The sequence below is a fragment of the Dermacentor andersoni genome, chromosome 2, assembly GCF_023375885.2.
Source record: "Dermacentor andersoni chromosome 2, qqDerAnde1_hic_scaffold, whole genome shotgun sequence".
Classification (NCBI taxonomy): Eukaryota; Metazoa; Arthropoda; class Arachnida; order Ixodida; family Ixodidae; genus Dermacentor; species Dermacentor andersoni.
In genome coordinates, this window is record NC_092815.1 from 67,341,814 (window position 1) to 67,356,352 (window position 14,539).

The window sequence follows — 14,539 nt, forward strand, 5'->3', positions numbered from 1 at the left end:
CGGCGAGATCATAGAGTTTCCTACACTTCTTGTAGGAAACTCTATGGGCGAGATCTCCTGGTTATGGTGGCTAGATCCTGGTGTCCCTTTACGCCATAGAGTTTCTAAATAAGTACCCTAGAGGGAAACGTGGCGCTAGTGTCTACGGGGGCTCTCCTGAGCGTTGCCTCAACCTACATGGGAAGGATAGGAAATACGGGCTTCGGATGGACTTCGATCTTTAGACTAGCGGCATTTGCTTGCGGCGCAGTAAACGAAGCTATACTCAAATGTTATCGCGTAAAATCTAATTTTATTTCAGCAGTATTTTATATAATGCACAACACATTAAGTAAGCTTCGTACGACTTTGAGATGGAAGCACGGTTTGCCACCAGGGCACACCAGGGTATGCATTCTTCTGCAGTTCTGTCCCCGATTTAGCGCCAGAGAATAATTATTTATTTACTTTTACAACAGCAATAACAACCCTACATGTACTTATATAAAAATACTCATCAAGTATTTGTGGAAATAAAGATTTTGTATTGTGAGAAAGTGTTGCGCCTTTGAGAGGAATGCTACAAGTGTCGTTCCTACGACGCCTGCTCGCTGCGAACGCGATATCTTTCTCGCAGACGACAGGCACTTGCGAACTCTCTCGCTCTTTCGAAAGGCTGCGTCGGCTGTCACAATTGCTGAACGTCATCAAGTACTTTTAATCACATCTGCTGCAGTACTAGCTAGGACTCTTGTGGCCTCCTACGAGTATGCTTAATTATATTCTGTATTGACGTACCGCTTCCGAAGCGGCCGCCAACAGCTGTTATGGAGTGGCTTTGCATTTTGCGACAGCAGACTATACAGCCAGGAAGCAGCAACCGTTCCTACCACTAGTAAATTTGTGTTTCGAAGCCCTAAAATGCACATTTCAATGAGCACATAAATGAGCAATGCGTAATGAAGTCCTTAATAAAATTTGATTGTCAAGCCACTGGAAGTACAACTGTTCATGTCTTGTATCGGTAGTGCCTTCCTTTTGTTCTTCTTGTGTTTCATAAAGCACGTAACGCTACAGCGCCAACCTAACACACTTAACAAACCAAGGTCAAAACGGTCAAAACACGCTCTTTCCACCTTTACGATGCCGCCGCTTTCTCGTCAGGGCTTCAGCACCACACCGCGACACAAACAACGGCGCAGTCGCTGGCCCAGCGCTGGGCAGTGAGCTTGGCGTCGCACCGTCCCACTGCGGGTTATAGCAATTGCGCTTGGAGCGAAACCAAAACTGCCAAAAAATACCTGTAGACTAGTTCGCCAGTCAACAGAACGCCAATCCGTAGCCTGTACTTCCCATCATTCCCAAGATGGTTGAACGATCGCAGCGCAAGATTTTTCTCTAGTTATACATTGTTAAGAATGGCCATACGGGGTGGCAACGTGCCAGCTTTCAGCCCGCTGCACGTGTTCCAAGCCCACCAGTCGGGGCGCCCTTCCGAGAGCTGCGGTCGGCAGGCAGCCACGTGGCGCGCGATCAACTCCGGAAATTGGTACTTGGCCGAGCCACCCGGGGCAAAGCAGTTCTACGAAGCCCTCTGACGTCGGCACTGAAAGCTGGGCGGTACCGAGAACTGCGAATGACCGGCAGCCACGTGGCGCGCGATCAACTAAGGAAATTGGTACTTGGCCGCACCACCCGAGACGGAGCACAGTTCTACGAAGCCCTCGGTCGTCGACTCCGGAGCCTTTGTGTGTATGGGTTCGCACCTGTGTGTTTGCGTGTGTGTGGGCGTAAACGATAGTGCGGGGCGGCGGCAAGTTTACAATGCTTGGACGAACCTTCCCGACCATTCGTGCTCCGTCCACGACCGAACGATGACGTCGAACTATGACGTCAAGCGGAGAACTTATAAGCAGCGTTTGCCGGCTGCTAGGGTGTGCTCGTGTCGTGCTCGTTGTCGGGAGCTGAGTGCTCTGTCATACTCGAAATGTAGGAGTGAGCTGTGTGCTCGTAAACTGTTTGCTGTATGTTAGTTTTGCGGGCTCCTTATGGGAGTCGCGCTAGTCTGCCAATGTATGTCCTGTTTTTAAATGTAAATCCTGCTCGCTTAGCCCTGTCGTCCCAAGTTCATCTCTACAGCTACGTCTGACGAATCTAATAACATGTAGTAATATGAAACTCTATGCTTTAGGCCGACCGACGCCGGGTCGCCGGGTGACGAAATGCCAGAAAACTCCGAGAAAACGTTGAATGCGGGCCAACCTTTACTCCGCTGCTGATAATATCACAATACCTTTGCGCGAAAGCGTCAAATGGCCCATTTAGCTAAAAAGCCGGCGGCGACTGTAGCAGTGGAACTTCCCATTGGCTGCGACGCCAGGTCACTAGCGCCTCTCGCGCTCGCGACGCTGTCTCGCGCTTGCTGGCTCGGACCTCGACGGAGCAGAGCCGGCGAAAGGGGACACCTGCTGCCGCGGCATTGCGTGACGAGGTCATCGCCGCGACGCCACGCCATCCTCACTCCCGATTTCGGAAGCCTGCGTTATCTACGCGTTCCTATTCGGCTTTTTCAATAAAGAGATTTCCCTCTCTCTCACTCTTTCTCTCTCTTAGAGCGCTTTCGTTGTGCGGGAACCACAGGTGGTCCTAGTCCGCAGTTAAAGTACGTGTTCTAGCTTAAGGTGCGAAATGTTTCCCCCAACATTAAACGACCCTGGTTGCAATTTGTGAACCCACTTGTTCTGAAATGTTGCGAACCCATGCCAACACAGACGGGTCATTGCAATGCATCCTTACCGGCGATGCGATTGAGCGCACCCTTCCTGCCGAAGATGGCGCTTTGCTCTTGCTTCCAGGAGGCGAAGTACTGCTTGAAAATGGGCGGCTCGGCGCCGCAGATGACGCGCGTCACTTGGCACCATTCCGGGTAGCCTCGGTATTTGAGATATTTCTGCGAAATTTGAGAGAGTAAGCAGACGGACGAGAACACCTGGGGTTAAGTAAGTAAACGTGGGAGCACGGTCGGTTTGCAAATACACGTACGCACGCAAAAGTTCTGGAAATACTGAAAGCATTAAAATGAAAGAAAAAACACATATTCGAGACCGTGGCAAGCAGCTTGCAAAAACGGGTTCAGTGTACGGATAATGTATACATGCACAGAGCACTCTTAAGAATTCTATCCGCACACTACGGCTGCGAATAGTTTCAGCTTTTACGCGGCTGCTTATGTCATCCATGTATAGTATTGATGCCATCCAACGTTCTAAGGCAACACCAGGGCCTCGAGAGAAGCCGCTATGGAGGATCATGGGTCATTTTTTTTTACCGCCTGTGGTACTCCGAGGTGCCCACAAAGCACGGTGCGGAAGCGTTTCGCATTCCACCTGCACTGAAATGTGGCCGTCTGGGCCGACAGTCGAACCTGTCAACTGGTTCTCCGCAGCAGACCGCCATAGCCAACAAGCCATCGGATCTGGTGCGTCCCTTCATGCAACACAAATGCCGTGAAAAAGAAGGTAACAAAAGTTGGCAACAAAAGTATTATTATGAATCATGTAAACATACATCAACACCACCAAGAGAGAGGCGGGTTAGAAACAGGACACCACACCCACTTGCTTGAAGAGGAGGGAAAAAATATAAAGAAGGAGAAGGAGGCAAAGGGAGAAAAAAAGGACAGAGGAAGGAATAAGACATCGTACAGTCGCACGCAGAGCATGAACATTATAGACCAGAGTAGTGCCATGGTTGACAAGAATTCCAGCACAGCTTTGTGAGCCTCATATTGAATGGAAGCCCGACGTTGTTTAAACAAGACGTCATTAGGCTCAGTTATAGCCAGAAACTGCTACAGGAATTCTTAAAATTGTCCACTAATGCGTAAACATTCATTGACACTGCTGTTATTTCGCTTTTGCTTACTTACGTTGCTAGGTTATGATGTCCACCAATCGCATGCTTTCGCATTAGTAGACAACTCTCGGAATTTCTGTAGCATTAGTTATTTTATCGAGCATCGCCCTATAACGTTGTTGCATGTCCGTTCTGAACATCTCCCTTCCTCTACTTCCTGTTGATCTTCTCTTAGTTCTTGTCGTTGTGCTTGTTCTTCCCTCTGCAGACTACGACATTCCCGTTGTCGTGCAGCGTCCCTACGCCGCTTCTGCGTTTCACCAAGCTTACGTTTCTTCGGTGCCATTGCGAGAACTCATCCGACCCCTTCGAGGCGATTGTATGAGCTGAGCCTGACCCCTGCCAACACGCGTTTTTTGTCAAACCACGTCAACCAATCGGTTATTCTGATCATTTGATACCTTTTTAATGCATCAAATGACCATGTCGAGGGGACGGCGATGTGACCCTTTTCTTTTTATCGATTCTAAAGGTACCAATCAGCTACATACAGTTGCACTAGTATAACGATTAAACCATTTAACTCGACCAATTACGGACTTAATCCCCAGTTACAAGGTGTTACGAGACATACACGGTTCCTCCAGGGTACACGCCAAAGAATGCTTACGCCTAAACAAGTTTCTTGCAGCTTGCTCAGCAGCACGCAGCGACGACTGCGGAAAGTTGGACATTCTCACAGCCAAGCGCTCAAGCGTTTCGCTGCAGTGTCCACTCGCCAGGCACGAAGGGCCTCGTCGAACGTTTTTGTGCGTGAAGGCGATGTGCGACATTAACACACCCGATGCGTAACCTAAACAATCGTTACTTACTGCGACGAGTCAAAGCGTGGCCAGAGATTAGTTAAGGGTACGATACGTGGCTATGGTGTTAGGCTGCTCAGCACGAGGTCGCGGGAACGAATCCCGGCCACGGCGGCCGCATTTCGATGGGGGCGAAATGCGAAAACACCCGTGTGCTTAGATTTAGGTGCACGTTAAAGAACCCCTGGTGGTCGAAACTTCCGGAGTCCTCCACTACGGCGTGCCTCATAATCAGAAGGTGGTTTTGGCACATAAAACCCCATAATTTAATTTTTTAAATGTAGGTTATCTTGGGGACAAGTTCATCCAGCTGTGAGTGCTGTAGGTGTTGGCGTATAAGGTGTCTAGCGTCGTCAAATTTGCATAAATTATTTTCTGTAAATGCAAGGTTGTGGCGCTGACATATCAGCGCGGCCTCGCTTCCCGAGACGTTTCCAATATCTTTCGAAAAACAACCATCTACGGACATAGAACAAGCCGACGTCACCGAGCAAAGATTTTCAGCGAAAATGCAAGTCGTGGTGACGTCCTGCGGTGACTTTGTCCAAGTTCCCGCACTTTATCCACAAGCAACACGAGAACTTCGGCCATGAACCATTAAAATTTTGGCTGCGATCCGGCTTGATACGTTTCGAAGCCACGCCTATAAAGGCTATTAACCGTGGGATTATCTCTATAATATCTATGACTGGTGCGCCTAAATACCAGAAGGAGGAGGAGAGAATAAAGAGAGAAGGCAGGGATGTTACCCAAAAATACATCTGGTTGGCTACCCTACTCTGGGGGACGGGAAAGAGGGAATAGAAAGATGAGATAGAGAGAGGGAGGGGAAGGGGAGGAAAGCCACGTTGAGCTCGCGCAAGCACGCGGAGGGCCTGAACGAGTCAAAGGCGCTCAGATAGGCCAGTCGCCCTCGAGAAAAACAAAAGTGAAGAATACTGGCTAATCCCCTTCCTAGAGTGCCTGTCTGTCAAATATTTCAGCCCATTGTTTTATTCATTCCACCTCCCATAATAGAGCAGGCTCACTCGGTGACAAAAAAGAGTGAACTTACTCCAACGAATCACCAGTCAACATGACAACTATTGAGAGTAGAGTTATACATGCGACATGCTGTTATAGGGACAGGGTTAGCCGCAGTTTAGTTTACCGACAGGATAGCGGGCTTTAACGTACAGTACCTTCCCATTCATTTACAGTTATTAAAAAACCAAGCTAATAAATCACTCCTGCAAAAGGAATTACAGCACTCCCATTGTTCCTAAAGTGCAGTAGTGAGCGTTGTGTAAGCACTTATCTGACCAGTGCTTGCTACATGTGTGTTATTGTTGTATTTATTATGTTCTCAATAATGAGAGAAAAATAGACAAGGGGGGGGGGGGGGGTCAATTGATACACAAAGCACAGAGGACTACGCGAAAGGCAGCTGTAACTATTATACCAGTGTAAGAGAGATTTCAAGTAGCGACACTTTCTGAAGTAGCCGGTAAAGTATCGTACTTGAGCGAAAAATCACATTTACGGAGGACCTACACAAGTAACTTGGTTACTTTGCAGAGTGCACTGGGTCTTTGCCAGAGAAAAGCTTTCGTCCTCTCTGTCCGTATTCTCGTATTTACTAGCCAGACGCATGAGAGAGAGAAACTGGCGTACCTGAGCCAGGAGCATGGACTCCTTGCGCTCCTTGGTGCTCGCCCCTTTGCCGACCCAGACAAAGACGCCGGACATGCCGCCGTCCAGAAGGAAGCAGTCCTGGCGGAGTGAGGAAGAGGCACGCAGTAAATATGAGGTCTCGCGTAAACTGAATCGCAAGTACTCCACGCCCAAGCGCTTATAGGACACATAAGTGCGAATGCAAATATTTTCACGTCATGCCAACAGTGATGTGCGCGTAGTACGTATATAAGATCTATGATATCGGCTTTAAATATTTCTACACGATACCACACTATCTCCTTATCAGACTAGAATAAAAGGTAAGCGACATTGGTCCAGTCGCTTAAGTTTACTGCTCTGACATACGTGGCACTGGAAGTGAAAAACACGCGCCCTGGCCTCAGCCAGATCCCGTGACGCTACCAGTGAGCAGTGTGTTTTCATCCCACGAAACCACCGAACTATGATTCTTGGCTGAATGGATCATGGCACCGAGCGCTAGCGACGTATATCGCCTAAACACGCGTGGTCATGCATATTTAATCATCTATGCCATTGAACAAGCTTCAGAAATGGTACATATATTAACGACAAGGAAGGAAACCGAGGGGACCGATATTTATTAGTCATATCGTAAGAAGCCAACAAACAATGACACCAAGGACAGCATAGGGGAAATTACTTGTAGTTCTTAACGGAAATAATTCAATGAAGAACTACAGTAATTAAGTAAGTAATTATCCCTACGCTGGTCCTTGGTTTCATTGTTTGTTGGCTTTTCATGATATATATATATATATATATATATATATATATATCGGCTTGTTCTAAAGTATCAAGGAGAAGCTCTCATTTAGATAATAATCGGCTTTTCAATGGGCACCTTTGCAGCTCAGAAATTTTGTTCAACTCACGTTGGGGTCCAGGAGCGTATGAGCCAGCGGTTTGTCACCGACCTTTTCCACTTTGAGTTCACCATCGGCGTCCGAAATCCTGCGTAAGGTGAAAGCCGTTACGTACCTCCGCCAAACAAGTTTCTCTAATTTTTTTTTTTTTTTTTTTGCATTATAGCAGCTTCCTCAAGACAGCGACAGTAAAAGGATTGAGAGAAATCAAAGAGAGGAACAGTGAACACTGAAATTGATATTTCATGCGTTCACAGGAAAAGCGGCAGAACAAGACAGAAATGTGTCGACTTTCCGTTTCTTTCTCTTTTTTTTTCTAGTATTTTTTTGCAAAAGTGACCACCTTCGAAATGTCATGCGGCACTCCACCCGATGATATGACACACTCTTCGCTCTGAGCAGCACGCTTCTATTTGGAAGGTATAAGAGCGACCACTTTGCTCTTCTATGGTGAGCCTTCTGCCGCGTTCCAGTCGTTCGCGCTCTTTCTGTCACTTTTACTTCGTCGGAAGGCTTTGAGTTAGGTCGCTGAAGACATCAACTACTAACTGATTTGAATACGCAGGAAAATACAGCGTGCTCGAAAGCGTGCCAACATGAGAGAATGTTTCAATAAAGGAATTGAAATATACGGCATATAATTATGTGTGACTGACATCGAAGTGCAGGGCTGGCCACGCTTCAGTGCACCCGCCCTTGTATCCTGCAGCGCGTTTACAATTACTCTAAAAGAAAGACAAATCTTGGGGGACAAAGAGCTGCAGCTTCAAAAAAGGGTTGTCAGACAGCTTTTTCAACGAGCGTCTTATATGAAACCGTAAGCCTCGGCTAAAACCTGGCCGTTGACAATGCCCTTCTTTATTTCGCCATAATTTCTGTGGTATCCCATCCTCGTCGCCAGTGTAATTCCCCACTTCATTTCACTGTAAGACCAGCGGCATCCCATCGAAGCGAGGTATGAGCTGAGAATGTCTTCGTCCTTTTCTCATCGCCTGGTGTAAGGTATGGCATACGACAGCCGTATCAAACTTTGGGCTCCCCACTAACACACTCCTGGTGCTGTCGCCATTTCTTCCAAGGCGCCCATAGAGAGCAGCTGAACGTTCCTCCTTCTCCCGTTCTACTTCGTGTAATGACAGGTGTACCTGCTTGGACTGCTTTCGTGCGCAATCCATCGGCACTATATACACGTTACTACAGCTCTGCCCCAAGCATGGGCCAAACAAGTGGAAGTATTGTGATCCCCCGGGCGCGAATCATCACTGGGAGAACGCGTTCTCCAATGTCCTTCTTCACCATATTGCCTTAACCGAAAAGGAATTTCGGGCCACACAAGAAAATTTAAACACTCCTTTAAACTCAGTCGTTTCCCTTAGAACCTGAGTGATATTAGTGATAATTTTTTAAAGAAAAGTAGAAGAGCCTGTGAATTACAAACTTCCTGCGGTGTTATAAAGCGCAGTTTTCGACACATCTCCGTTTCGATGACTCAGCGGCAGCATGCTCTAACTTAAAATTTAACCCGATATTGGCCTCTGGTTTCAAGTTCTGCCGAAATATGCCTCGGAAGATGCTGAAAAAGCGAATGAGAAGGCGCCAGTCAGGCGCTGCAATATGGAGGGCTACCTTGGACGCCCATCCCACTCGCTCAATAACTGACGTAGCTCCGCAAGAAATGAATGCAAGAGGCACCCATAAGCAGGGCCATGCTCGCGTATTATTGAGATACGAAGCGACGTCTATGAGAAAGCGCGCGAACGCTATAGTAATTAGTTGTAAACGTAAAGGGTGCAGCTTGCAGTTGCGTTTTCCAATCGGCAGATGGCTTTCTAAATCTGAGTGGCAGCAACGACAACGCACGAAGCGAAAGCAACGTTCTATATTAGCGATTGGAAAATAATAACCTCGTTTCGGTAAGTGATATAGCAAATAACGGGAAGAGAGAAACTCGTAATTTCGCTTTCTAATTAGCCAAATTGTGAGGGAGATACAAGAAAGCCGAAAAAGAAACGAATTAAGGGCGCGCCAAAGATGCATAAAAGCCACGTCGACAGAGCCCTCTTTTCTTCGCGCGCGCGCTTGCTGCTCGTTTTATGCGCGAGAGAGGCATAAATTAACCGCGCTAATTAAACTGGGCGCCAGAAGAGCGAATGCTTGCCTTTTTTTCTGCGCTTACGAGGAACACGGGAACGATCTGAATTGCGCGAAGGGCTAGAAAGAAGACCCAGACAGCGTCCTCTCCGCAGCGCGCTGTCGTAGACTCTGAGAACCGGGATCGCTGACAGGCATCCCATATTCAGCGTTACGAAAGCGCAAATCAATTAGTACGCGTCACCTATGACAGGGACGGACAGTGCTTAACAACCTTAATATCATCTTATTCGAGAATAAGATGATAACGAATTGGAAGCTACAACGCGTAATCTGGCAACGAAGGCTATATACTGTAGTATGCTCGAGACTGTTCGGACAACACACTCTCGGTTGACTTGCGCTCAGTCCGCATGCAAGCGTGGAAAGCTGCACTTGTCGCACACATTTGCGTGTGCGACACGTGCAGTTTTCCGCACGTCCGCACGCGTGCGGAACGCGTACGAAAAACCGTGTGGATTGAGCGTAATAGACTCTTACGCTGAAACTTGTACGGTGCAGGGTCACGTGCATGGACGCTTACGATTGCGCTTGTGACTATAGAAGGCACCAGCTGTAGCCTCCATCCCAGTGCCACAGCATTTAGTGATTGCCATGCAGAATACACAGCTCGTCTCTCCTCCGTTTTATCACGGTTAGTTCCCTTCATCCCCTTAACCCTGCCCAGGACGGCCAGCTAGTCTATAGACTGGCTAACCGCCCTGTCTTTCCCCGTCTTCTTCGTCTCCTCCCATCCTTCTCAAAGTGTGATCAGCGGGTTTCCGGGGTTTCCGAGACTAGTGATACAACCAGGCGAGAAGGATTCTGTGTCCAATCCTCCCCGCCCCTCCTTCCAAAAATGACATTTTCTTGCGAGAAAAACAAGTAATAAACACACAAGAAATTATTTCATTAATTAATTTATTCTAAAGCATCAGGCTAACAACGCCACGCGAAACTGAGTCCACGGCAACGCCATTGGTCGATACAAACCTTTTACAGAAACTGTAGTCTTAGCGAAGCACTTGCCGTAAACGTGTCGCGTGGTTAGTGAACTCACGCAGTCTAAAGCAGCAGCTTTTACGAAAGAGCACGCATATGCGGTCAGCGACCTAATGCTTCCTCAGGATGCACCGTTGCTCGGCCGCGTTGCGCAAACATTGTATGACCTAAGAGTGCCTCATGTGAGCTCAGCGAAGGCGCCTTCTGCTTTCCAGACATATGGACGCCGCTGTTTCGATATGCCGAGAGAGAGAGAGAGAGAGAGAGAGAGAGAGAGAGCTGACAAGGCGTGCCTCTTCTCGCGCTAAAAATAACGCCATCAGCCACCCCGCATCGCTCGCAGACGCTTATCTAGCTTATGCCAGCCCCTGCCTTCTCTACAATTTTGCTTGCATTCGAAACTTCGTGGGAGCGGCTTACTCGGAGAACTGTATTCACCGGAGCTCGTTTGCCTCGCCACAGGGAGGAGGCACGCGTCGTCGCAAAATGCTCGGCGTGCCAGCCACCTCGACATCGTCAACAAATGATGATAACCCGAGCTGCTTGTCCCTATCCCGAGCTTTCGCATCATCCAACATGCCTTGCGGCGAAGCTATAAATTTGTCTGTGGTCACTGTTCCTAACTTAAAAAATAAAAAGGTTCTCGACTACTACGCGCTAAAATAGCGATATTATTCGGAGGCACGCCGTACTGTGGGGCTCAAGATTAATTTTGACTGCCTGAGGTTACTTAACACGCATCCAATACACGATACAAGGGCATTTCTTTTTTTATTTCGGCCCCATCGAAATTATCACTGTTTTGCTGTTAGCAAAACGTCACAGACGCTTCCCGCGACTGACGCATGTCTCTCACTGCCTTTAGCATCAGGTGAAGACGTATTTCTTGAGCGTGTATATATTATAGAATGACGAACTCAATAGCAGAAAATGGTGGTTGTTAGCTAAAGCTCAACATATTCGCATCTGAATCGGTGCTATTAATAAGACCAAGCAAAATCGAAACCTTCCACTCGCACTTTTAAGCTGATAACGAAATCACCAGCGACATCAATATATAGCCCTTATTAAGATGGAGCTCTGCAATAACAAAGGACGAACAGGCTAATGACTTATTCAGGTGATGGCAGTTGTTACGGATGCCGACCGGCTGAAGCGGCAGGACTTCTGCGAATGTACTCTCGTTCTCGACGTTCCCAGTTTCCAAAGTACAATGGCTCGGCAGCGGCAGGGCAACCGCACATTCGCGTCGAGGTTCGATGTCAAGAAGACAACACGTTCTCTTTAGTAAAATGGTCTCGCGAGTCAGCTTCACGTGGCTCGTCTGTGCTCCTTGTTACGCGAGAGAAATGCACCTCTGAATGATAACAAGGTGCAAATTTTATGAAAGCAGCATTCCGGGCAAGTTGGTAATCCATTGCTTAAATGATATTGCGCGACATAAAAACGACACGGACGTGAGAGAAGACGACACACCAAGCGCAAACTTTCAAATAAGTTTATTGTACCACTGCGTCATTTTATACATGGCATGCAACGTAGATCGCGCATGCGCTTACAAGGAAATGAAGTGCGAATTCATGTAACGTGGTTACGTGTCATGTGATGCCGCGTCCAAGTAACTTAATTCTTTTTCTGTGAGAGCAAGAGACGGGAAGCTAACACACGCATCACCCAATTTCGCGATCATCTGCGCTTCAGATATCTCACGGATGAGCTGCGTACTGCCACGGGAAACAATTGTGCATTGATCCTCAAGAGGCTTGCACCCATGATCGCGACAGTGTGGGAAGAAATATATCGGACGAACTGGGCGTTGCCTCAATGATCGGCTCCGCGAACACAGCAACAATGTAAAAAACGGCTCTGGTGGTTTCTTGGCGATCCACTGTCGCGATCATGGGTGCAAGCCTCTTGAGGATCAATGCACGATTGTTTCCCGTGGCAGTACGCAGTGCAAATTTTGTTTGCGTTGGTGACGTTGCTTCGTGCAAGCGGAAGTGTCGCGTTTGTTTGTACGCTGGGGTTGGCTTCCCGGTGTGTCTGCGTGCTATACGAGCGATTCAACTCAAATCAGCACATGTTGATTGGTTGATTGAAAGCTTTCTTACTGCACACGAGAATTTAGCAACATGACAGCCCAACGCGGCTCACACTTCGCCAACGGCCACTGGCTGAAAAGCACACATCGTACGCCAGTCCTCAACAACAAACACATCATATAGCATTTGAAAAAGAAATAGTTTCGCAGCCGTCATTGCACGGGCATTGTGCTGATCGCAGCTCTAAATTTCGGGCTGCATGCGCCAAGGTTACGCAGAAAATTATTAACGTTTTTTTTTTTTTTTTTTTTTTTTCAGGCGATACCGCGAGTTGCGCACTTTTATTCGAACGTGCATATTGACGTTCCCATGAGGCCTGTTCAATGTCAACCGAAGTGCGGCGCACAACGGGCAGGAAGGAAGTATTACGCACCCCGCGTGTTGGCAACGTATTCAGCCGTGTAGAAATTCAAGGCACGGAATGCGTCCTCAAAACGACGATTCAGAACAACGCCCAACCAGCCTGGCAGAGCGGCTTCGAAACAATACTCGCCCACATAAGAACGCGCCAACAAATCACGCTTATCGGCTCGCGGGCGGGCGCGCATATGCAAAGTTTGGCGTACCTGTGGAGCGAGACCTCGGTGTCGCTGGAGCGTTCGTGTTCAACGTCGTCGCCCCCCTCGGCGGCATCCTTGACGTCCGCGGGCGAGCCGGAGCCGAGCTCCTCGAAGAATTTATTCACCTCGGCCTCGCAGCTGTGCTCGTCTGCGCAAGGGTGGAGAACAAAAAGCAGCACGGCCAGGGTGAGATACGCGAGCAGGCTGAATTAACTCTCCCGCAGCCGTATACGCCTTCGCCGTCACCGGCTCGCTACACTTTGATCGTTATGGGGAACGGAGTGCGGGCCACAGCTGCACGCGGCAGAACGGGCGCACACGCTTGGAAATCTATGCAGGCGCACTGACGACGGTAAATGTATTTTTTTTTCGTTCTTTTTTTTTCTTTCTGCATTAAAGCGCGCGTAATTAGGGTGGCTGGAGAGCCGACATAAATGGCAATAAGCGACCGATAAGATACGTCCGATGGAAGCCTAAACAGATTCAGTGTACAAAAATATAACGGGGTAGAACAAAACAAGAACACATAGAGAATTGAGTGAGCGGAAATGAACAGGAAAGGCATTCAATAGATGGCATCCACACTTGTTGTTCACTTCTTTACCAGCGCGCTTGCCTCTTGTTCAGCAGTACGTGGTTCATTTTCTTTTTTTTTTTTTTATTAACTATTAAGCTAGCGCGCACCCGCACCTCTGACGACGTAAAATGATATTTTCAATGTGGGCCCGGACCTCTCCCCTTCTCACCTCTCGTTGCAAAGTGAAAGGGCTATTATGGTCTCGAGAAGGGTGAGGTGAGCAGAAGCGTTGTTGACTGTATACAGGCGGATCTAGTCTTACAATAGTTAGACACTGGCGCAGCTTTTTCGACGAGGCAGTAAATATTGCAATACTATTCAAGTGTAACAAAAACATTGTGAAATTCTTATTCCACATATTTAGCGAGTACAACATTCGTCTCCTCATTCAAATACATGCGACACGAGAAAAGACGAAGAATTTAGGAAGAGAGATTGAGGTTTCTTTCGCCCTACACTAGCATGTGAGAAGGACATACGATGGATATAGGCCTTAAACCAGATCATAATCCATAATGCCGAGTGATCACATAAAATCTCGCGGATTATTCATTGTTATTATTATTATTTTAATGCACAAGCACAGACGACAGCGAGCTCTGCGTGCGCATTCAGGTGAGGTCAGATTACTACAGCTTTGTGAGTAGACGACGCCCGAGGTCAGTGAGCGACATCTTCTGCTTCATCATCGGTGTGTCATCCAGTCGCCTTTGGGCATCGCGCAACGAGTGCCTGATCGTCATAGCAAGGACAGTGAATGTGTTGGAAATCCTCGTCCGAACGGTTAAAGTCGTACGACGCACCGTCCAAATGAACTGCACAAAAACGCTGAGTGTTGACGCCCCCCGCCCAGCTGTCGCGAAATAACCCTGTCTGGTATATAATATATATAATAACCCCCTTGAGCGAG

The 14,539-nt window shown here is 48.0% G+C and overlaps 1 protein-coding gene across 3 annotated transcripts in view; it reads right to left on the bottom strand.

Annotated features, from left to right (window-relative positions):
- Window positions 1-14,539, bottom strand: part of Gel (Gelsolin) — a 116,358-nt gene that overhangs the window by 23,582 nt on the left and 78,237 nt on the right. For all 3 annotated transcript variants that reach the window (XR_011892765.1, XM_072286419.1, XM_072286420.1), the window contains exons 6-9: window positions 13,059-13,200; window positions 7,268-7,346; window positions 6,351-6,449; window positions 2,776-2,929 (exon numbers count right to left, since the gene is read on the bottom strand). Coding sequence is in view for 2 of the 3 variants with exons in the window: in XM_072286419.1 (XP_072142520.1) it covers window positions 2,776-2,929; window positions 6,351-6,449; window positions 7,268-7,346; window positions 13,059-13,200 (474 nt within the window). In the remaining variant the exon portion in view is untranslated. The remainder of the gene's footprint in view (window positions 1-2,775; window positions 2,930-6,350; window positions 6,450-7,267; window positions 7,347-13,058; window positions 13,201-14,539) is intronic.